The sequence below is a fragment of the Dasypus novemcinctus genome, chromosome 7 (genome assembly GCF_030445035.2).
Source record: "Dasypus novemcinctus isolate mDasNov1 chromosome 7, mDasNov1.1.hap2, whole genome shotgun sequence".
NCBI classification, from domain to species: domain Eukaryota; kingdom Metazoa; phylum Chordata; class Mammalia; order Cingulata; family Dasypodidae; genus Dasypus; species Dasypus novemcinctus.
This window is the reverse complement of record NC_080679.1, coordinates 79,678,946-79,703,288: the sequence shown is the minus strand read 5'-3', so window position 1 is coordinate 79,703,288 and position 24,343 is coordinate 79,678,946. Positions and strand designations below refer to the sequence as shown.

Sequence of the window (24,343 nt, the reverse complement as noted above, 5' to 3'; positions counted from 1 at the left end):
TATTTCCTCAAGTGATGAAAATGTGGCGCGTACATTTTCACAGAATGAGTAAGATGGTGGCTTCTCTCTCACGATGGAGGCAGCTAACACCCGGGACTTCCGGCGGTGCTGGTTTTCTTATAGCTACAGATCTCTCCCTTGCAGCCGGCTGGGAGGAAGGAGTCCCTCCCGCCGCCATCCCCGAACCCCGGGATTACCAGGGACATTTTACAGACCTCTGGGCCTCCTCTCAGCAGCTCCCGAGGCTTCGGTCATGCTGCTGGTTTTACTTTGCCTTTTAAAAGGCACCCTATTTACAAAATTCTGCTTACAAAGATCATTCTCATCATCTCACACCAGCTTTCTTGACCCAACCCACTCTTTGCTTTTTCAAGAAAACAAAAGGGACCCAAGTCCAGGGTTGGACCTTCCTCCCAGTGTTTGACAAGCACTGACGTTCTCTAGGCCCACGCGCCCTGTGAATCCGGAAGTCCAAGACACACCCAGCCTTGATCGCTGAGCACGGAGTGCTGGAGCCCTGGTCCAAGGCAGAAGCGAACAACATTTCACCATGAGGGACCCGCTGTCCGACTGTTCAGTGAGTAGCTCAGGGTGCTTTGTGTGCCTGGGTGGGAGAAGGTAGGTGGGAGTTGGATTTATTTATTAATGGATTTAAACTTAGGAAATTTGAGACGGTCTGAAGCCAAATATGTTTAGATACTGGCTGTGGTACAAAAGTCCGTGGTGGGTTTCGTTTGTTTGTTTGGTTCAATTTAAAACAGAAGCCCTTTCTAGCAAATGACAGGGCAGGTAGTTGTCATTTTTCATTCTCACATGCTTGGAAAAATTTTAAGTGGGTATAGCGTCCTATTTGGATGCAGATGGTGGCTGATGTGAAAATATTCTTGAGATCTACACCAACAGTGCCAATCTTATGTGTAAAGTAGATTTTAAAAATGCATAAAACTTCTGCAGCCAAACTTTGGCTCTGAGAATGAAATCAGAGTGGAAGGTTTTTGCATATTTTCCCTTACCGTTTAGAGTCAAGGATTTTAAGTCCTGGAATAGGAAGGACAGACTTTCCACTCTGTCCTGCCTGCAGGGTTCTCAGACAGATTTACCAACATGTTTGTTTCAGTCCTAAAAATAGACCATTGATCAAAAGTCCAAAGACACTGTGAGGTTGTTAGCAGCAATAGTAGAGAAGTAATTTAAGAACCAAGAAACAAAACAAAGGGGAAATGTATTTATTTTGGAAATAAAATAATCAAGGATTACCAGTGTCTTATCCCAATATATGGTGCTGGTAGTTTAAACTGATGTCAAAAGCAAGAGGTTGCATTTATTCTTCAAATAGTTTATTTTTAAAAACCTGTAGAGAGGCAGATAAATGGGGGCTGCAATAAAGCCACACATACAAAGAATCCGCTGAGGATTGATTAATTCATTTTTATTTATTCAGTGAATGTAAAGCACAGGCTTAGAGGGTATGGAACCACAGCTGCTATTCCATAAAACAAGTTCAGGAATCAGATGAGTGAATGAGATGGATTTATAGATGACTAGTAATCTTAATAATGATAGTGTTTTAATAGGTCTGCCTACTTTTACCTTTTTAAATACAAAAGTAATATGATCTTAATGTAAAAGCAAATTCCAACAATATGACTGTATATAGATTTTAAGAGTGAGTGAAACTCTGCTCCACTCCCTTTTTTAGATTTATTTTATTTATTTCTCCTTCCCCCTCATTTTTTGTGCTGCCTGTCTGCTCTCTGTGTCTGTTCGGTATGTGCTTATCTTCTTTTTAGGAGGCACCAGAAACCGAACCTGATACTTTCCATGTGGGAAGGAGGCACCCAATGGCTTGAGCCTCCTCCGCTCCCAATTGTATCTCTTATTGTGTTTCCTTAGTATGTCTCTTCACAGCGTCATCTCCTTGCATCAGTCTTGTTCCATCAGTTCACTGCACCAGCCTATTGCATCAACTTGCTGATTTGCATGTCTTCTTTAGGAGGCACCAGGAACTGAACCTGGGACCTCCCATGTGGTAGGCAGGCACCCAACTGCTTGAGCCACATCCACTTCCCTCTGCCCCCTTTTAATTACCTCCATCCCAATCTTCTCTCATTAGTAAGCATGGATCAGTTTTTTAAAAAAACTCTTTTCATATTTGTTTGTTTATTCTCTTGCTAAAATTGCAAGTTTTCTTCCATCTCATTATTGATACTTTGATAACATTTTTGCATAAGTTGGTGGTATTACGCAGGATGGGATAAGTGGAGGCAAAAATGTCCCCATGAGTTATCAAAAAAGAAGTAAACACCAAGGAAAGAGAGGAATAGAAAGAAGAGGGAGAAACTGAGACCAGGTTCATTTAATTAAAAAAAAAGAGTGCACTAAAACCCTAAAACCCTAACATCCCTTTCCCAAGCTGCCAAGGCAGCCTGCAGACTGGGATTTGGGAGATATTTTTCCTTTTAACCAGCCCAGGACAGTCTGTCACCATATCTCAAGGTGAATTCAATGCTAAACTTTCCGACGACGTGCTGAGAAGTTCTTTACCCTAGACTGTGCCATTGTCCCAAGGACCCAACCCTTGTCTGCAGCCTGAAGGTCATCTTCGTGGAGCCAGTGTCACCAAAGGTAGTCAGGAGCCAGAGGGGCTGGACCCTCAAAAGGCACGGAATCTCTATTTGTAGTTGTTTCATCTTGATCAAATGTTCTAGTTGATTTCCGGGAGCAGTCCTAGCTTGTACTTGGGAACAAAGCTGTGTGAAGATGAGGCTGCAATTTGGGGACAGAAGTAAAACAAGGGAGTGGATTGCAAATGAATGCTTCATGGAACACTTTGGTCATTTTATGAAGGAACCCAGAGCTTTAACCCATCTGCACAGGGTCCCATTCCATGGGTCACTAGGGTTGCCCAGGACACAATTCATAAAGCCTTAGCTTAGTTACAGGTCTAACTTGGTCTACATCAATGAATCAATGGTTTGCATGAATTTCCCTTCTTAGTTTTACTAATGGCTAACTAAACTTTGGAATTCCTTCAATTCCAAATATATGCAACAAACCCCAGTAATTCTAAGTGCCTGTGGCTTTGTAAGCAATAAAAAAACACAGATGTTTTAATATAACACTTGTTGCAGAATTTAGAAATATGGTTTACTCTCAGCACCACTTAGGAATTCTGGTAATTCTTAAGTCTCGTTATTTAGTATGTTAATAAAAAGACACATCTAATACCACAAATTTGAAGAAAAATGCTTTTTTATAAATATACATCAATATGATTAGCTTCTTGTGTAATTGTATGTTATCTTTTTTTATGTCTTTAAAAATATTATTCTGAGTAAATAGATTTCACCAGACTGCCAAAGGGGCCCACGGCACAGAAAAGTTTGGGAATCTCTTAGACCATGCTCTAAGAAGAAGACAGCCTGATAGCAGGGCCATCCAGCCCCCCAAATTGAAGTCAATGAGTGAAACACAAATAATTAGTCATCCCAGGGAAGCACCAAGCCTGGCAAAATGCTGTGTAAGGCTTTAAATTAATTGTAAGCGTGTCAGAACTTATTTGAAGATTTTTTTAAAAGTTCTGTGTTTGAAAAGGAAAAGAGTTGGCTCTGGGCATTGATGCCTTGATGCCTATGAGCTTAGCTTCAAAACCTAAAAATATGCCAAGAGGAATCATCTTCAAATCCATGTGCAAGAAATAGATGGTGATCAGATTATCTCCAAATGAAGTAATCCAATAAAAAAGTAGCATCTTCCTATGACAGACTGCCATCAAAATCAAGGCGAAGTAATAAACTGTAATCAAGTTGCTATTTTGGAGTCACTCTTATGGTATCCATGTAGGGTCCAGTCAAGGCTGGCTTTCTGGGGTCTACGCAGTCATCCCCTTCCCTTATGTCATCTGCTGTGGAAACAGCCCCAGACCATGGGGCCGCTCCTCCAGCCTGGTCCAGAGGCCAACCTGAGCCTCCCACCTCGGCAGCTCGGCTGTGTCACTGGATACTGACTGGCACTAATGCAGAAGATCCTGTGCACTGGTCCATGGCTCCTGAGGGATTCTGGTTCACTGTAGAGCAGGAGGAGGCAGCTGTGGCCTGGCGTGGATGTCCTGTGATCCACAGCATCCCCGTGTGCACCAATGAGGTGTGTGACTTTGAGTGTGCCATTCCACATTTCTTGGACCTCTGTTTCCTCATCTGTAAATAATAGGAGGAAAGAATAGAGTAGCTCACATTCTGCAAATGTTCTTTTTAAGACTCCTCTAACGTGGGTCTCATAATCTATGACAACCTGCTATGGAGACAGCAAATATTACACAGAAGCCTGTTAAATACAGGTGATACCTTGGTTAGAGGGGCAATGCTTTAAAACATTATTCTCAATGAATCAGAATTCACACAAAATCCATAGCACAGTCCCTGGCTTCCAGAAGGCATCCAGCAAAATCTTCTTAAATTAAATTTAAGTAGAATATCATATTTTATTTAACATTATCATGGTCATCATTATCCAAAAAATCTTTCCAAGCTAGCACTTAGAATAAAAATTGATTTTTCAAAAATAATGGAATTTAACTTCTTAATCATTCAAACTGTGGAAAGTCAGAGCAGCTTCGCCAAGGATGACATAGGGAATAGCATATTATTTATAATTCATGTGCCTGATCACTTCATGTGCCAATTGCCTGGATTACTAAGTTGTTTTTTTATTCAATGACCACATTTGTGCAAGAGAATTTGCTTGTAAGTGCTAGGCAGAAACACTCTCCCAATGGCTGAATGTGAAATGCCTGAATAGACCAGTTATCTTTGTGAAGGGGTGTTTTTTAGAGACTCAGAAAGGTCTTAAATATTCTATACCCATCCTTAATTCCCTTTATCATGGGACAAACCCTTTAATTCCACAACTATAAATGACATTTTTCTTAGTGATTAATGACCCCAGGGAGAAGCATGTTGACATAAATTCATATGGAGATGTTTAGATCAATAATAGGTCTTTTCCTGGAATGAATATTTGGTAGGAGGTGGAGTACTAGAAGTCTCAGTGGGTGGGAAAGGGGCACCAAAATTTCACCTTCAACATGACTTTGTCCAGAGCAAGCCCTTCTTCTTGTGCTGGTTGATGGTATTAAGAAGCCATTTGTCCTTCTCATAGCACTTAAAAGTTACTATAGCTCTTAGTAAACTTAGTGTGATTATACTGATTAGGCCATTTTGTAAATATAAATATTTCTGATGGATTCTCTAATTGATTTGCTCCCCTAAAAGTTCTGTCCCTAATGAAAGAAGCTATTTTCAGCAACTTGGGCTAAAAATCATCCACTGTAAAGTAAGGGGATTCGACTTCAGTTGTTTCCGAACTGTACCCCATGGACCCCCTCCAGAGCCTCTGTGGTGGATTGGCGGGTGAAGTGAGACAGACGGGGGGAGCCAAAGGCAAGGTCACAAATACGGCCTCTCCCAAAGCACATGTGTTCCAGGATTTTCTAATTACACACAGGTCTAGGTGGCCTCTAGGACCTGCTTTGATTTTTATTCAAGTCTGCTTTTTAAGCTTTTGCCTTCAGATTTGAGTAGATAGTACATGATAAAAGGTACAGAATCACTACTACCAAATAAGGGATTATGGTGAGATAAAGTATTTTTAGTAACTCTTTTGTTCCTTGGCTGGACATCTTTATCTCATTCTGGATCATGGTTTGTCTAGGAGTTTCCAGCACATTGTATATAGGGTCACAGATAAAGATTCTCTCTGTTTCTGTTGTAAGCAGAACATCCTGCTCTTATCTGATCACTAAATTAACAACACAATCTATTGAAGAACTTCTAGACTTGTGTGTGCCTGGGCACTCTAGAGTTCGGGGAATGGGCTGCAGGTGTACCTGAGACACGAATCCTCTCATGCCTTGAATTGGCAGAGCGTGGCTGGGGTGGTCAGAGCCCACGGGTCAATTGCCTCTTCTTGAACAACTTTGTCCATTTACCACACTGTACCAGTACAAATACCATTTTCTATGTGTGCTGTGATAGAAAAAAGTTAGGAAGCTATAGTTTATTAAATGACAGGAAGTCATCTTCAAGAATCTCAAACTGACAGCCCAAAGGTAAATTGAAGGAGTGGATGTGGCTCAAGTGGTTGAATGCCTGCCTCCCACAGGAGAAGTCCTGGTTTTAGTTCCCAGTGCCTCCTGTAAAGAAACCAAAAACTAACAACAATCAAAACAAATGAAAAAAAACTAACTCAGGGAAGCCATTGTGGCTCAGTGATTGAGTGCCAGCTTCCCAGCTCCTGGGTTCAATGCCTGTCTCCTGGCACCTCAAAAAAAAAAAAAAAAAAAGAATAATTGAGTCCATAAGATGTGCTATGTTTGAGTAGCCCAAAGTTTTAAAAAGTTGAATTTGAATGACTTTGGGAAAACAGGCACTCTCCAGTCTGCCAAAGGCTCCACCATTCACCACTAGTTTATAAACTTTAATGGTGGTCTGGCCTTCTAAAACTAGTGCCCAGAGACATTATTAAAAAACGTGTTTGGGGAGCAGGTATAGTTCAGTTGGTTGAGTGCCTGCTTCCCATATATGAGGTCCCAAGTTCAATCCCCAGTACCTCCTAGGGAAAAAAAAAAAAAAGTGTTTTGGTGAGTTTTGATGACTTATGCTTGGGAAATGCATCTTTCTCTACAGCTCCAGAAAAGTTCTCAGCTGATTCTGCTTGTTTCCACTTTGGTCAAGATTTTGCCCATATGTCCCCACCTCTATACACTTGGTGTCCAAGGTTCCCTAGTCTTCCCCAGGATTGTTGGATGGTAGCTGTCCTTGGGTGATTGTGTGCCTTGAGGAATGGGCCATCTCGGTCAGTTCATCTCAGGGTCCCTTCCTCCCACTCTGTTTCTACTGAAAGGAGATTCTTCTCTTCACTCCCACTCTGAAGGCTACTGACCCTTCTGCTCCATCTCACTGCTGTCTTCTCTCCCATCCTCAGCCCCAGCCCAACACAGAGTTCAAGAGCTGAAAAGCTCACTCTGTAGCATGCATCCAAATCTTTCTATCTTGCATTTGGCCCCATGGTTTCTATGTGCCTTTGTTTCTGCTTTCTTGTGGGCTGAAGAAGGAATAAAGGCTCCCTGGGTATCAGTGAAAGAGCAGAAAGGACAATGCATAAAAAATATATAGCTTAGCACTGTGAGATATTTAGAAATAAATCAAATAAGAAAGCCACAGGACCTATAAAGACAATCATAAAATTTTATTGAACTTAAAATAAGATTTGAACAAATGAAGACTTGCTATGTCCTTGGATGGGAAGTCTAAATACTATAAAAAAGAGTCAATTTCCCCAAATTGAAACTATATGTAATGCAATTCCAATTAGAATCTCAACAGGAATTATTTTATAAATTATAATTAGATAAATGTTCATATCAAAGAGAAATGCCCAAGAATAGCAAAAGAAATTAGGAAAAGGAAAAAATTAGTTATTTAAAGAGAGAGCAGAAACAAAATTTTAATATCTACATAAATTAGGCAGTGTGTACAAAAAGTATATCATTATTTTCTGTATGTTAAAAATGTTTAATAATGTACAATAAAAAATTAAAAGATGGTGTAAAAGTTAGAATTATGTTCAGCCCTGTAAAGAAAAAGCCCAAAATGAGAATAAAAAAATATATCATTGTATTTATCTCACACATAAAATAAGCCCAAAAGTAGAGAGCTGAGAGCTTGTGTGGTGAACCCATAGCCATCAGGAACAGAGCTCTTTCTCTCTTCTGTACGATTTCATGGCGTCCATCCCCAAGCCCTCAAGACCACCTCATGGCACCAGCCTTCCTTCCCAAAGGTGGCAGGAAAGAGAACTATGAGATTTGAAGAAGGAATCATCTTCCAAACAAATCATCTCCTTTTAAGGAACCTTCACTGAGACCCCCACAAAATCGCCTACACCCTCTTGGTCAGCAGCTACACACATGCCTGCACCTCAAGGAGAGGAGGCTGAGAAGTGACTCTATTCTAGGGACATGTGCCCTGCTAAACATTTATCAAATTTCTTCCCATGACACCTAAATGTGTTTTGTGGGATGTAATTAGGTGTTATAGGAAGAAGTTGAAAGGTTATAGGGGAATTTTAGTGACAATGTTTAGGTAATATAGGAGTAAACAAAAATGTTAGGTAAGTTTCTTTATCCTAAGATGTCTCACAATTTTAATATGCTCACCCAAACTTTCCCATTGTACCTTTAAGCGGAGTAAAGAGCTCTTAATAATATCACATCATTCACATGTGCCAAGTTATTTATAGGAAGTAAAGATTAGGGAGATTGGTTGCCAAGTTCGTGATTTTCCTCTCATGACTCTCATAGGAGAAGAGTATCTTTGTGGCAATGGCCCCAAACTGGAACCCTACTTCAGGTGTGTTTTGCTTATTCTACAGAGAGTTTTGAAATTTGTGAATAGCCTTTGCTACCATTTAAAAACAATCATGTTATTTCAGATACAAAACCTGATTTTGACATTTTTGGAGAAATTGGACGGTCTGGCCATCCATGGTCCTATTCCCACATGCAGAGAAGGGCCAGAGAGATTCTGGCAGTGCTTCTGCAGCAACAGTCCTCACCCTGCTCCTCCCTCATTCAGAGGCTGCAGGAATTCAGGTTTGCAAAACCTGCTTTAGGAGTTACTAGTTTCTTTCTAAAGAGCTTTGCGCCTTGACCACTGTCCTTTTATCCCAGATGGTTTCACTGAAACGGTTTGCTACTACTGTGTGTGTACCAAATCCTGGCAGGGCCTTCCTTCTCTGTTAAATTCAGGAGAAAGTTAAACTACTGCATAAAGAAAAAAGGATCTTTGTATCTCTAGGACTGAATCACTATATACTAGGGAATGGCCCATCCCACCCCAAAGATAGGGACCTGGATGACGTCATTTCTTTAGTTCCTTCCTCCTCTGTGGCCCTCCGTCGCCTCTGTTTGATACTCTGCTAGCACTGGACATCAGAAAGATTGCTAGGGCCCTCCTGCCATAAGGTAGGCACTCAGTAAATGTGAGTTTCCTTCCCTTTTCCCTTCTCGACAAGGTGCCCAACTGAATGCCGAAAATATTTGAGTGCTAGGAAAGGCCAGGTTATTGTACATGCAAAGAACCACAGCACCTCGCTCAATCCACGCAGAATTCACTTTCTCTTAAGTAAAACTGCCTCTCCCAAATGCACACTGTGTGAGAGAGTATATTGGGGACCATGTCATGGCCTCGTTTACCCACTCTGTGTCAGGAAGTCTGCAGATCAATGGACTCTGCATTGGGGCACTTAAAAGCTATTGACATTTACAAATATAGTTTTCAGAATGATGTGCTAGTCTTCTAAAGCAAAGGGCAAAGCTATTCACTTGGAAATGGCCTTGATTATACATGTTAGATGGAGTGTATAGTTTATGAATATGTTTCAATAAAATTGATTTAAAAAACACTCACTTGGAATTCTTGTGTCTGTAGGTTAAATTCATATATCATAAGTGTTTGGTTCAACCAAAAAGTTCAACTCATATTATAACATTATTATTACTAGAGGTAAAGGAGACGAGAGAATTCAGGCAAAATTTTATTCACAAGGTATTCACTTACATTTTGACATCTTGGCCAAGAAAAGCTCTTGTTAATGGTTCAGCATTTGTCGTAACCCTGGGGCTATTGTCTTGAAGTTGAGGGAGGGGATAAAAACGGTTGTCCTTTTATAATGTACTTTTGATCTTCCTGGGAACAATTGATGCAACAGGAAGCCAGGCTCCAAAATGCACCCCATTCTGGAGTTGCTAACATTTGGCCTAGAGGAGAAACAATTTTTTTGAAAAGTCCTTTAGGATCTTTCATATTCAGGCACAGGAGACAAATTTTTTATCTTAACTGATCCAAAAGATATATAGCCCCATAGCTGCGTGCTCATTTACAGCTACAGTCGCCATTACAGCAGCATGCTGGATTCACAGGAATTTTATCATTGGAAGTGCTCAGAATCCTCCTATGCTTCTTTCCTTTTTTTTTTCCTCCAGTATAATAAAGTGTACAAGAACCTAAAGGAGTTTTCTCAAAATGGAGAGAATTTCTGCAAGCAAATCACATCCGTTCTTCAGCAAAGGTAAAAAATGCACATTTGCAGTAAGTAGTTCTTCTTTAGTTGCAGCAAGCTACGTGACTGTAGAAATGATTACAGGCTCTCCTACTTTCCAGAAATTGCTGCTGTATATTGCAGTACTTGAGATACTGGTTTGAAGAGTAATTCTCCTCTCTGCACATTTATCATTCGAGCACCGTAAAAATCAGGGAACAATGGGAAGTAAGTCCACTGGGGAAGGCTCTGCCAAGCCTCTTGTGTTTCCTCAGACTGAGTCCATCACCCCTCCCAGGGGCCACCTCTGTACCTGATGCACACGCCTGTTATGGTACTTCTCACACCGTGGCAGTTATTAGTTTACATGTCCGCCTCCCCTGTGGGGCTGTGTCTTACTCATCTCTGTGTACTGAGATCTTAGCATGGTGCTTTTATAACTTCTTCAGTAAATGTCTGAGGAATGAATGGATGGGTGAATGAAAAGTCTCCATGTTCAATATCATCTTCTAATACTAGATGTGATCATGTATAGAACTGTTCACTGTGCTGAAAGGAGCACATGTAGCTCAGTTAAGAAAGTAACAAAAATTCCTGTATAACCTGGAGAATGAAAGGACTGAATTGGGCGGTAAGGGATCTTTTGGGCCATTTCCCTACCTCTAGATAGTGTGACCAGCCACACTAAAGAGATCTTCAGGAAAGTTTGTTTCTTCTTTTAGGGTAATCAATCCACTTCAGAGTTTCAAGTATGGTGTGTATACTGTAAGAACAAGAAACATGGGTCAATTCATCCTGCATTAGGAAATAAAGAGTAAAGAAGAGTATTAGCTTAACAGGACCACTAAATGAGGCCAGGGAAATATACAGTAGAGATCAAACAGGTTATTGTAAAGAAAATAATCAGATTTGTCAAAGGGGGCCAAAAAGGAAAAAAACAATTTAGTAAGAAATTACTTCCAACCAAAGCCAAACTGCTTTGATTCTATGAAAGAGAAATGGAGAACAATCTGGGAGGGAATTTGTTGTATGAAAAAAAAGTTTTCCTCCATGTCAAAGGAAATTACTTAAAATAAACAAAGTCATTATTATACAAACTCAGCCCATTGCCTAGATAAGAAAGCATCTCCTGCCTGCAGATCAGGAAGTATCTGTACATGTTTTAGCCCTGCTGTCCCAGTGTTCAAAACTAGTGCTTGGGAAGCAGACTTGGCACAGTGGTTAGGGCGTCCGTCTACCACATGGGAGGTCTGCGGTTCAAACCCCAGGCCTCCTTGACCCGTGTGGAGCTGGCCCATGTGCAGCACTGATGCGCGCAAGGAGTCCGTGCCACGCAGGGGTGTTCCCCGCGTAGGGGAGCCCCACGCGCAAGGAGTGCGCCTGTAAGGAGAGCCGCCCAGCGCGAAAATAAATGCAGCCTGCCCAAGAATGGCACCACACACACGGAGAGCTGACACAAGATGACACAACAAAAAGAAATACAGATTCCTGGTCACAGAAGAACACACAGAGAAGGGACACAGAAAGCAGACAATGCGGGGGGTAGGGGGAGCAGGGGAGAAATAAATAAAAATAAATAAAAAACAAAACAAAACTACTGCCTGGTATAGAGCTGTGAACACCGAAGGCAGATGATAAACAATGCCTCCTGGTAAACAGACTCGACAGTGAGTTGAATACATCGGGGGAGTCACTGTCCAAAACCTGCCTTCTTGTTTTTCCCTTGTCCAGATCATTCTACATGCCCACACTGCCACAGACCTGTCTACTTTCTTTCTGCAGAGTCTTTATTTCTTATCTGTGTCTCCCTTGAAATAGCTTCCTAGGGCTACCATCTGCCCTGGATCTATTAATATGCAAAACCCTCTATCCGTGCACACTAGAGTGGCAAACACACCTGGTGTGTTGGATAGCTAGAGATACCTCCCTCATGGCTCTACCTCCTTCTGGAACAGACTTTAGAAAGTGAAATCTAAAAAGTACTATAGTTAGCAAAATTATTTACACATCTCTGAGATTAAAAATGCATAACATAAATATAAAAGGGGGGACTAATGTTTTCTTAGACCAAACAAAAGCTACATATTAGGTAGTGTATGCAATAGAGGCTTCCTAACATTTTGTAACTCTAATCCTGTACAATTAAATCATTTCTCGTTAACCCAGATGCCATTTGTGGGTTGCTTTATTTATGTTCATTCCTAGTAAATTGTCATTTGGCAGGGTCTGCTCATGCTGGAGCTTTAAAGGAGGCTTCCTCCTCTTGCTCAGCTTTTTTTTTTTTTTAATTTGTTTATTTCTCTCCCCTTTCCCCCCAACCTCCCCTCCACCCCCATCCCCCACGTTGTCTGCTCTCTGTGTCCATTCTCTGTGTGTTCTTCTGTGACTGCTTCTGTCCTTACCAGCGGCACCAGGAATCTGTGTTTCTTTTTGTTGCGTCATCTTGTTGTGTCTGCTCTCTGTGTGTGGCACCATTCCTGGGTAGGCTGCACTTTCTTTCGTGCTGGGTGGCTCTCCTTACAGGGCGCACTGCACATGGGCCAGCTCCACACGGGTCAAGGAGACTTGGGGTTTGAACCACAGACCTCCCATGTGGTAGATGGATACCCTATCCACTGGGCCAAGTCCGCTTCCCTGTTCAGCTTTTTAATTGTGTGTCTGGCCTGAAGGATGTTCACTGCCCTAAAGGAGTCAGTATATGGGGGAAAACATTGTCTAGTGGAAACAAGCCCTCTATTAATCTATGAATATGTGGCACATTGTGTTTTCTTACATGGATGGCATTCCTTCATCTATGCTAGCTATGACAGAGGCTGCTTCACTTCCTAGGACTAGGTCGCGTCTCTCCCACCGGAAGTGATTCTGAACTCACTGCCTTTTCCTACTGTGTTTGAACTGGGTCATCATCATAACAATATCACCAATATGAATGGCCACTGCGTAGCTGAGATTACACTCTTTATTCTCGCCATATGAGACTTTAGAAAAAATTGCTTTCCTGGAATGAAAATTATGAACAGCTGATTCCCACTAGGTATCCAGACATGAGCCTGGGGCCTATTTTCCTTCTAAATGGGAGGACTTATTACTTATGAATCAGTGATGCCTTTACTTTATATTAGGAAAATATCTAGAAAGCCAGTGGCCTTTCAGAGAAACTGTCTTCTTACTTAGGATTATAGACAAGTAATGGGAAACTTCATAAGATACATAAAATGGTACTCTTGGAATACATATAGTAGGCATTTCCACTGAGGGTTATGACAGAAAATCATGGAGGTAAAACCACTGACAAGCATCATAAAAGATAAAATGAGGGAGCACCTAGGGCTTCTTTAATTAAAGGTGTATGACGCACAAAAGACATTCAGTAAGTTCTTGTAGATTGAATAAATGAGAAGATAGTTATGGATTTATTTGCTTATTATTATTACATCTGCATTGTTAGAACAAGGTCTTAATGTCCTTGGATATTTACATTTCCAGATACCTCGTTTAAGAGTGTGTTGAAATGTGGTTCTGCTTCACCGAGTTCTATAATAGCACATGGGCACAAGAGGCAACATCACTACCAAGCCTTGAATCCAGATAATGTTTCATTTCAAAGTTCAGCCGCCTTCTCCATTTATTCTAATTGGTGATGATAGAAAAGGGCAGTTGTTATTGAAACACCATTTTGCCAGGATATTTTGCAATTCATTGTCATGCATGGCTTCTTTTATCCAATTAGTTGCTTCAGTTTCCTTTGTCTCCAGTAGCAGACCAAAATCTGTATTGGCCAGAGATATACAATTCCCACAATGCCTAATGCCAATGTCATCAGGCTCACTTTAATACAATTACAGATTAGATTTTAAAAGACACAGGTGCATCCCCAAAATGAGTGCTTAGATCCCTGTACCCTCACAGCTAATGTTTTAACAGGCTCTGATAGGAAAATAAATTGCTCCTCTGTTTGGAAGCTTAAAATCGGGCTTTCAAATGGCAAGTACCGTTGCTCTGGAAAAAGAAAAAAAAAAAAAAAGAGGGAGAGAGAAAAGAAAAGAAGGAAAAAAAGGAAATATAATTGACCATTTGTTCCATCAATAATCCATTTCAGGCACTACCAACAAAGCAATAAAAAATTGAAATGAAGTATTTTCTAAATCTTCACCTTTTCTACACAACCCTTTCCCCTGGGTTATCTTGACTATCTCAGCTTCAGCTCTTTTTTTAATATGATGACTCCCAAATCTATATTTCTAGGCATGATTTCTTAACTGTACTTCAAACCATATATCCAACAGCCTATATTGTCCCATGAAACCACAAAGTACTCAATATATCCAAAGCAGGGAAGCAGATGTGGCTCAAGTGATAATCTTCCACCTATCATTTGGGAGGACCCAATTTCAATCCCTGGGGCCTCCTGGTAAAAAAGAAGAAGAGAAAGCATGCCCATGTGGCAAGCCAGTGCCTGCACAAGTGCCCGTATGGTAAGCCAGTGCCCGTGTGGTGGGACAGTGCCCACATGGTGAACCAGTGCCTACATAAGTGAGTCGTGCAGCAAGGTGATGATGCATCAAAAAAGAGACAAGGGGAGAGTCAAGGTGAAGCGCAACAGGAACCAGGAACTGAGGTGGCGCAATTGACAGGGAACCTCTCTCCATATCAGGGGTCTCCAGGATTGAATCCTGGTGAATACTAGAGGAGAGAAAATGAGAAGAGAAGACAACACAGACAGCAAAAACAGCAGGGTGGGAGGAGGGAAGGGGGGAAATAATAAATAAGTCTTTAAAAAAATATATGTATATGTATGTTATATATGTATGTCCAAAGCAGAGCTCATCAGCTTTCTCCAAAGCTAGTACTCCTCCTTGATTTTTTACCATGGACACTAGGGCCATTGATCATCCAATCAAACCTGATGCCACCCATGAGTCCTTCCTCTGTTCCAACTCATGATCAAATCCTCCTATTTCTCTTTTCTAACCCCTTTATACCATAGATTTCTTTTCATTCCACGGCTGGTGTCTCTGTTCTGGCAAAGTCTCTTAAACTGCTCAGTCCAGGACTACTATCTATGCTGCACAAAGGCCCCTGGTAAGGGGAGGCGTGGGGACAAAAATCCAAACACGCTCAATCCTGGAGTCTTGCATTCCGGCTCAGAGCTGTGTTGCTCATGGACATGGGTATTAGCTACAGTTTTATATCATCTTGATTTAAAATTGATTGCAGGAGTTGCTTATATTCTTACAATTTAATTTGCTCTCTGTCTAAAATACTGAATCTAAAACCGCATATTTTCCATCTCTCCTTTCTTTCAAAAGTATAATATATTTTAAAATCTACGCCAAATATTGGTCTTTGACTTATTGGGCGGTCTTCATTATCACTAATGAAAATTTATTGACCTGGCCCACATGCTGGAAGGAAATTAGAATATAAATGGATAAAAGTCAGTGCATGCCATTTCCCTGGTCCAGAATCTTTAAAACTCACTGGAATATTCTATGGTTGAGTTACCTCTCAAAAGATTTATACATCCTCAATTCTGCATGTGCCAAGTGTAGGAATTTTGAGTAGTATTAGATACGGTAGCCATAGATGGAAAGAAAAGACTGGGAAAGAACCAGAAAATTAAGCATAATGTACTTACTAGCTTGTTTCTGGTTAGTTTAATGAGGGAATGAAAATTCCATGTCTTAATTTGAGATTAGTACTGCCTCTCTTGATGCCCTTTACATGCTGTGCCTTTAAGGCCAGAAACCCCTATAGATTTAGTTCCCTTCAAGAAAAAAGTTTATGTGGAGCTTTGTTATTACACATTTCCTTTCTATTCAGCAGGATTTCTAAAGGGCTGTATACTGCTTCATTAGACCATAAACATGGGCTAACCACATCACAGCGTTTCGTTTTAAATGACAAACACTCCGACTTATAAAATTGATGGCTCCCTCAATGCTTGCCACTTGGGACATGGATACTCAAAAAGTAGCACTTTTCCCTAGGAAAGAACTTAACTATTAACATCTAATAAGATGACAGCCATTCGTGGCCAGAGGCCTAGGAGATTTTCAGTAGCAGGCCAACTCACCAGAGAGGGGCCATAGTTACTGGGTTTCACTACCAAGATGCCAATAGTCATCTACCCAGATCGTATTTCATTGAATTTTCTTCTGAGTTACAGAGTAATCTGCTGAGGTTTCCAAAATGGTCATTAGAGTTTAAAACTTAAGAGTGGAAGATTTCTATCCTTCTTCGCTTGGTCGATTTGAATACTGGTTCTAAATTCCTTTCGGGCCATCAATAAAGGAAGGCAGAAAGACACAGGATGTATTTGCACTGCTCCAGGTAGGCTGTGTCCAACTCCAGTCAGCCACGAAAAGCTGGATTGGTGATATTCTATATCAGAGCCCAACCCCCTCAATCCCTACTTTCTGCTTTTCCAGACCTTTAAAGCATTCCATGCCCCATCCCCCTGGGTGCCTTCCAAAAGCATCCGCTCAGATGCTTTTCAAAGAGGCCCTGAGAAGCTTGTTATGTCTGCACCAAAGCTGCTGTGGGTTCTGGCTCTAGTTGCTATGCCACCAGGAGCTGTGGTGACTCAGAACACTGCAATTAAAGGTGAAATGAGAGGCTGTGTCAATTTTTAAAAGTACTTTTGTTTGGCTTCCCCCGCAATACTACATACCCAGCCTCTTCCCTGCAAATTCAGAGGCAGGAGAGCGGAGTGGTTAAGCAGGCAACTTCCTGAGCTAGACTGCCCAGGTTCGAATCCCGGCTCTGTCACTTCCTTCATGTGGTTTTCTCCTCCATGAAATGGGTGGAGGAAGCATGCCTACCCTGTGGGGGATACTGTGAATTAAGTGAGGAAACGTACCTAGAGCACCGAGAAGGGTGCCTCGCACGCCTGGTGAACTTTGGCTGTCACTATTCTGCGTGAGGGCAAAAGACGGGTCAAGCATCTGCAGCATGTCACAAAGGCTTTAGGAACACGTTAGTCAAGAGAGCACGATTTGGACACAAAAACTTCATGTGCAGGATTACAAGAATGTTTAACCTATCAGCCAACCAGTAAACCTACAAATCTGCCCTGCTTCAGATTTCTAAGACCCTTGAATGTAAATAAAGCTTTCCTGTGCAAGAAATGACGTGCAGTAATTCCGTCTCTTCAGGCTGTGCACCGTGTTCCAGAGAAAGTCCGTGCGAAATGCTGGCAAAGATTCCTAGGCTCAAAACGGAAGAACCTAATTGCCTCAAAGGGAGCGCACACCCTCCCTTTCTTGCCACCAAAGCCCGGTGTCTTTTTTTTTTCAGGTGAATCCAATTAAGTTAACAATTTACAGGAAAGCAATGCTTCCTACTGATAGTCTCCTTTTTATTTCTATTTAGTTCTTGAGACAGCTAGTTCGGCTTGCAAGAACATCCTGAAAGCGAAACTGAATTCGGAGGAGGAGGCTGTGTCTGACAGCATTACCTTTCCTGTTAGGAACCCTTCCAGGGTGTTCAGGATTTGATGGATGAGAAAAGGCAAAAATGAAAGCCCACCCCTCCCTCCTTGGGGTCTCTCTGCACCCCACCCCCAGCTTTGTATATTCGGCATGCCCTGAAGGTTTAGAGGTTCTTTTGGATACAAAATAAGAAATAATATTTATTGAATATGTTTTTCATGCCCAGCATTGAGATGAGCATTATAAACACATTGTGGCATTTTAATCCCTCAATGTACTGCTTCCGAGCAAGAATAGCAATCTGAAAAGAAAGTCCAAAAGCCTTCAGTCAGCAATCAGCTAGGTAAGGGTTTATGTGTCTAGCTATTCCAAGTGCCAGAAAGCAATGCACTCTGACACCGCAGCTGAGCATGGCTCCAGTGTAAGGGAATGCATAGCTCTTCAGTTTAAAGTCTTCAGAAGTGGTGAGGTGAGAATAGACTTGCAGCAGAGACCAGTAAGAATTCTAGATCTACACCTTGTGGGAAGTTCATTTGCTCATTCATTCATTTGTTCATTCAAGAACTACATACCAAGCATCTACTATATATAAGCACTGTTCTAGGCATGGCTATACAGCAGTAAACAAAACAAATTCTTAGCCATCATGGGGCTTACATTCTAGGGGCAATCATAGAAGTACACTAAAGAAAATAAATTATAACATGATGTAAGTGCTGTGACATAAGTAAAGCCATGTAAGGGGATAGGCAGTCATGGAGATGCTTTTTTAGATAGTGTATTAGTCAGCTAAAGGGGTGCTGATGCAAAGTACCAGAAATCTGTTGACCTTTATAAAGGGTATTTATTTGGGGTAAAAGCTTATAGTTACAAGGCCCTAAAAAGTCAAACTCAAGGTCACTTCTTCACTTAACTCTGTAAGATGGCAGGCAATGTTTGCAAGGGTTCATCCTTCCTTTTAAGGCTTCCTGAGTCCAGCTCCTTCCTATCTCAGCTGTACGCTGGCATAGGGCTGTCTTTCTTCCTGGGGCTCATTCTTTCCAAGCTCACCTGCTCTGTTCTGTTCATAAAGTCAGGAGTTAACTATCAGGCAAATGGTTCATCTCTCTTCCTAGGGCCTCTACCGTGTCTATGGAACTGTCTCTCTTCCTCTGTGGGTTTTCTCTGTATCTACTTCTGCATGTCTCCTTGATTTGAGTATCTATTTATATAGCCCACAAAGGGGGCGGGGACTCAAACTGAGTTACACTCTACTGACATGGTCAAATTAAAGCCCTAATCTTAGTGTAATCAAAGTCATCTCAGCTGAATCTAATACATTCAAAGGGTATCTTACTAAGAGGAACAGACCAGTATACAAATACAATCTCTCTTTTTGGAATTCATAAATAACCTCGAACTGCCACAAATAGGGCAACCTCTGAGGGGGTGATGTTTGAACAAGATATTTTGGAGATGACATGAAAGAGAAACCAATGTGATACCTGGCAGAAGTCACAGCAAGTGCTAAGGCCCTGGGGCAGGATGGTGTTTGGGCACTGACCAGGAGTAGCTTGAGCAAGGGGGTGACTGATAGGAGGGAAGTCAAAGAGGAAGCCAGGGGTCAGATAATGCAGAGCCTTATAGGTCAATAACAGTTGTTACATTCACTGAGCACCAACTTCCTGCACAACTTGGCTTATTACCACATTTTAATCATCACAAAGCCCCTTGAGATAGGTCTGATTACTCTCTTTCACCTTGCCTAAAGCCATCTGCCTGAAAGGTAGTGCTTGCCTGGGATTCTAGAGCATCTGGGTTCATCAAGGGTGAGGTCTCCCTCAGCTTGCTCTAGGCCAGCACTCTCTCCCCCCCCTCTCCCCCCCCCCCCCCCCCCCCCCCCCCCCCCCCCCCGTCAATCAGAATATATTCCTAGAACAGAGAAAATACTTGCTTTACCCTTCCCTCATACTTGGGCAAGGTCTGCTTACAAATGGGTGGTTCCTGCACATCGCCTCCAACAATAGTCTTTCTTTTAAAAAGTTGTAAAAATAATTTTGAGCACTGCTTTACCAACAGGGAAAAGTAAGTAGAAATGTAACAGCAGTACAGCCCATGGTGTTTGGATTCCATTTTAGAAGAAATAGCTGTCTTTCCTTGCTGGTCTATAACACTGAGGCTAATTTGAGCAAATGTGCAGGTATTAAATTAGTTACTGGAGGTTCTGAGATTGTTTCCCAAATGAAATGAAGTCATAAATAATGCTAAAACAGAATTCAAAAACTGGAAAATAAGCAGCAAAGACTCTGATCCATGTTAAGATAGAAAACATAAATTGCACTTGATTTGCTACATGTTTAGTGTCTTTAGTCAAAAGTAAGACGATAAATAGGAATATGCCCTCTTTTTAGCTTCTGATGGGTCTATGAATAGGACAATTCCCTCATGGTAAATTCAGTTTAAGATGAGACTGATTCAGTCTATCCAAAAGCACCAAGGAATTTGCTTTTGGAGCACCTGCTTCCAACTCCCTACTGATCTTGTAATGGAAACTCCTTGTTTAAATCTGGCATTGGTCACCCCTGCAGCTTCCTGTTAGAAGGCTAATGCTTAGTCCATTCAATCATAATTTAGCACTTTATTGCCAACCATTATAATCTATAGCTAATCTGATTTCTCCTAATGCCCCAGAATACCGTGGAAAGTTTTCTCTTCCTTACTAGTGTTCAAGAAGGTTAAATTTTAAAAATGTCTTCCTTCACAGGAGAAGAGAATCCTATGGTAAACAATCAACCTCTTCTTTAGGCATTACATTTTCAGCCTGAGTCCTCCTTTGTGAGCACGTGCATGCGTGCACGTGTGGGTGTGTGTGTAGTTTTGCTTGATTTCTGGCCAGTGCGTCCTCTTTAACAACTAACCCTTTGCTACCAGAGCAAACCTGGAGATTAGCTATGCCAGAGGACTCCAGAAACTGGCCATCAAGCTGAGCAAAGCATTACAGAGCACAAAGAAAAAGTAAGTATCATGGAGGAGGTAAGGCAAAAGCATTCTTAAAAATGATAAAAGATGGCATATGTTTAATTTCAGCTTCCCTTCAATATGTGTGGCAGGTGCATAATGTTAAGCATGTCTTCCAGTTTTTGGTAATTTTGCTATATCCTAGGACCTATGTTAGATTCTTTGTGGATTTAATTCTCACAACAACCATTGAGAAGTCTTATTTTTATCCTTCCTTGTAAATAAGGACTTGAGACTTAGTATATTAGTCAGTCAAAGGTGTGCTGATGCAAAATACCAGAAATTGGCTGGTTTTTATAAAGGGCATTTATTTGGGGAAGGAGCTTACAGATACCAGGCCATAAAGCATAAATTACTTCCCTCACCAAAGTCTAATTTCACATGTTGGGGCAAGATGGCTGCCGACCTCTGCAAGGGTTCAGGCTTCCTGGGTTCCTCCCTTCCAGGGTCTTGCTTCTCTCAGGGTTTCTCACTTCCCAGGGCTCCAACTTCAGCATCAAACTGCAACATCAAAACTCCGACTTTAAGAACGCTCAACTCTGTCCTTTGCCATACCTTTTATCCTTGAGTCCCCACCCACCAAAGGGTGGGGGATCAATGCCCTACTGGCATTGAGGCTTACATAATTACACAATCAAGTAAACCTATGAATCCAATATAATCTAATATGTCCAGAGGAGAAGATCAGTTTACAAACATAATCCAAAATTTCTTTTTGGAATTCATCAATAATATCAAACTGCTACAGAGAGTTTAATACACTTGGCAGAGTGGCTCAGTTACTGAGTTATACAGCTGGACTCAGCCCAGGTCCTCATGAGTCCAACGCCCGTGGTCAACACTGGGCCTCGGTGATGATACTGAACTTGGGAAGCTGTGCCGAGAAGTCAGAAGGCCTTGGATTCAGAAAGTTTGGAATCCTGCTTGATCTCATACACTATGACCTTCGACAAGTACCCTGGCCTCTCTGCACCTTGGTTTCCTTCTATGTACAACAGAGTAATGACGTGTGCTCCATTGTGTGTATGTGTGTGTGAGGGGAACAGTGCATATTAAATGAGATAATAGATGTCAAGAGCTTAGCGCATTTAGTGCAGAAAAAATTGGGGTCCACATTCTCCTTAGTATATCGCAGGACTAAAGATGAAGTAGATTCCTTCTTTTTGGAAAGGGATGAAAGGTATTCGTATTCTAGAAATGATCCGTTAGTGATAATTTGCTGAGAGGATTCCTGACTAATGCGTGCAGGTGTGACCATAATCTTGGCAGTGCCACTGCAAAGACCTCTTTTGATGGTGAGAGAGAGAGGAGAAAGGAAGCCTTCTGGAGCTAGCTTCCTTGCAAACCATGGCTTTAAAATGACTCTGAGCTTTAGCGTTATTTTTATTTTTAGGACTGTATTTTACCAGGCTACCATGAGCCAGTAGACCACAGTGGTTGAGTATAGTTAGAGTATATTTGGACTGCCTCAGTTTAAATTCTAGCTCCACCATTTACCAGGTAAAGTGATCTAGGACCACTTATTTTACCTCTAATATCTCTTTGAAAGGGATATAAAACCTATCTCAGGGTTGCTGTGAAGATTAAATTAGATAATATACGAAAAGTGTTTAGCAGAGTACCTGGTACAGAGAAAATGGCCCATAAATGTTCATGATGGTTGTGATCCTAGTTATCTCCTTAAGAATGAGAGGTCTGGAAATTGGGGTTTGGGGTGACTTGAGCATCCAGCCTAGTATTGCCAAGGGGTTGACATGTCATGTTTGATTAATCAGGATTAGTACAATAATATGCAATAATAAACATCAGTGAACTTTTTCTTTACAAGAATTTGTGTTAGGCACTTGTACTGACATCCTGAATTAGATTTTAAAAAATCAGTTTTTGTGAAGGTCAGAGAAATTAGGTGATTTTTTCCATGTTCACATAGGAAACAGGGCAAGTATCTGGATTCAAATGCAGCTTCTCTAAGGGACAAATGTCAGATTCTCTTCTGAAAGGTGGGCCTGGATGGGGATTTTGTGTGTTAAAGCAACTTAGCTGAGGCTTAATTTACGTATAATAAAAAATTCCTATTTTAATATATGTGTACACTTGTGGAAACCATCACCAAAATCAATATATAGACATTTCCATCACCCCAAAAATTTCCTTGTGCCTCTTTGCAATCCCTCCTCTGTTTTTCTGTCTATATGGATTCCATCTTTTCTGGAATTGCCTATAAATGGAAGCATACACGTTGTACTCTCTTATGCCTGGCTTTGGATAAGCAGAAAATCTGGCATCTTTTGGACTCCTTCTCCCATTCTCAGACTGCAGGTTGCTACCTAAATCATTCGGAAGCAAAATGCCTGCACCATGCTGATTTTGGCCAGGCCCCAGATCTGCCCCTTCACTCCACATCAAAATTCACATAGGCCTTGGTCCCTGCAGTTTATTAACATGCTTGGGCTTATTGTCCAGCTTTTGAAGGTAGATTGTATGGGCCACTGTGAGCTGTGGAGTATAACATGTGACCAAGGGCTTACTTACAGAGAAAATTATATGGCACTACCTAATCGTCCCTCTGTGCTGCTAGGGAGAGGGCAGTGCTATCCTTGGTGTTACATTGGGATACCACTCGCAAGATCATAAAACATCTCAGCTGTTGCCCTAAAAGCCACCAGGGAGCAGGCGCTGGACCCCAACGACAGGAGCTGCAAGTGGGACGTGACCAGGACTCTGGAGTCTTCTGTCCCTTACTTTCTCTGAGCCTCAGTTTACACATCTATAAAGTATGGAGCCTAGAGAAGGTAGTCTCTAAGGCCTCTCTAACCCTGGCATCTTTTTACCTACCTGTTTGAAGTACCTTCTCCCTCTTGGCTACTTTATCAGCCTCACCCCCACCATGAAAAATGCCTGGAGAAAAGCAATCTATGTAATGTCCTGATGCATAGAACTTTAGTGGCAGAACTTAAACCCTTGGAGAAATTAAAATTAGATTACAGAAACAGACGTAATGGCTCAGCAGTCAGACCTGAGGTTTTGTTTTTGAGTTTCCTGGGACAATGAATCCACCCTTGTGCCCCTGTTTTTGCCTCCAGCTGTGTCAGCAGCGCGTGGACCTGGGCCTCAGAGGGCATGAAATCCACTGCGGACCTGCATCAGTGAGTGCCCCTGCCCCGCCTCGCTCCAACCCGGAGGAAACCGCAAATACTTAACCTGCTCCCAAGCTTCCACTTCAGACTCGCACAGAATAGAGACACCCTAACACAGCACTTTATTCCCCCAGAAAATAATTTGGAAAGTAGATGTAAAGCCTAATACCATGCTTGTGCGTCTTTTATGTTTTCTATTCCCAGAAAACTCGGCAAAGCAATTCAGTTGGAAGCAGTAAAACCAACTCATCAAGTCCTGAGTGCACAAGAGAAGAAGAGAAAATCAGTGAGTTTAACCCTTTCTTTTCCCCCTGTTTAAAGCAAGATTTCTGTCTTTGGCCCAAGGAGGAAAAGGTGATCTAAAAGTGATACAGATTTCAGGAATTTGTCGTTAAAAAAACAATCAAGAACATAAGCCCAACATTTATGTGCAAGGATATTTGTTATAGCATTGCTATAATAGAAAACTGGAAATTACTTAAAGGTTCAAAAATAAATTATGATAAACCCTAGCAATGGAATATTACCCAAACATTAAAAAGCATATAATAAAATTTAATGACATGTTTTCCTTTATGACATGGTGTTTTAAAAGCAGGATAGAAAAAATCCTAGTAAACAATATGATCTCAATTTTGTAAAATAAATATGTCTAGATGCATAGAAAAGAACTGAAAG

General features: G+C 41.4%; 1 protein-coding gene across 7 annotated transcripts in view; it reads left to right on the top strand.

The window, feature by feature from the left end:
* The first annotated feature begins 460 nt into the window (after positions 1-460).
* The window catches only part of NOSTRIN (nitric oxide synthase trafficking), a 67,353-nt gene continuing 43,470 nt past the window's right edge, over positions 461-24,343 (top strand). For 2 of the 7 annotated variants that reach the window (XM_058300687.2, XM_004484200.5), the window contains exons 1-5: positions 461-577; positions 10,043-10,128; positions 20,442-20,525; positions 23,612-23,674; positions 23,870-23,951. In XM_058300687.2, the coding sequence (XP_058156670.1) occupies positions 551-577; positions 10,043-10,128; positions 20,442-20,525; positions 23,612-23,674; positions 23,870-23,951 (342 nt within the window). In that variant the 5' untranslated portion in view covers positions 461-550. Of the gene's footprint in view, positions 619-10,042; positions 10,129-20,441; positions 20,526-23,611; positions 23,675-23,869; positions 23,952-24,343 lie in introns of all 7 variants that reach the window. The other 5 variants (XM_058300688.2, XM_004484201.5, XM_071216307.1 and 2 more) reach the window with 5 other exon arrangements.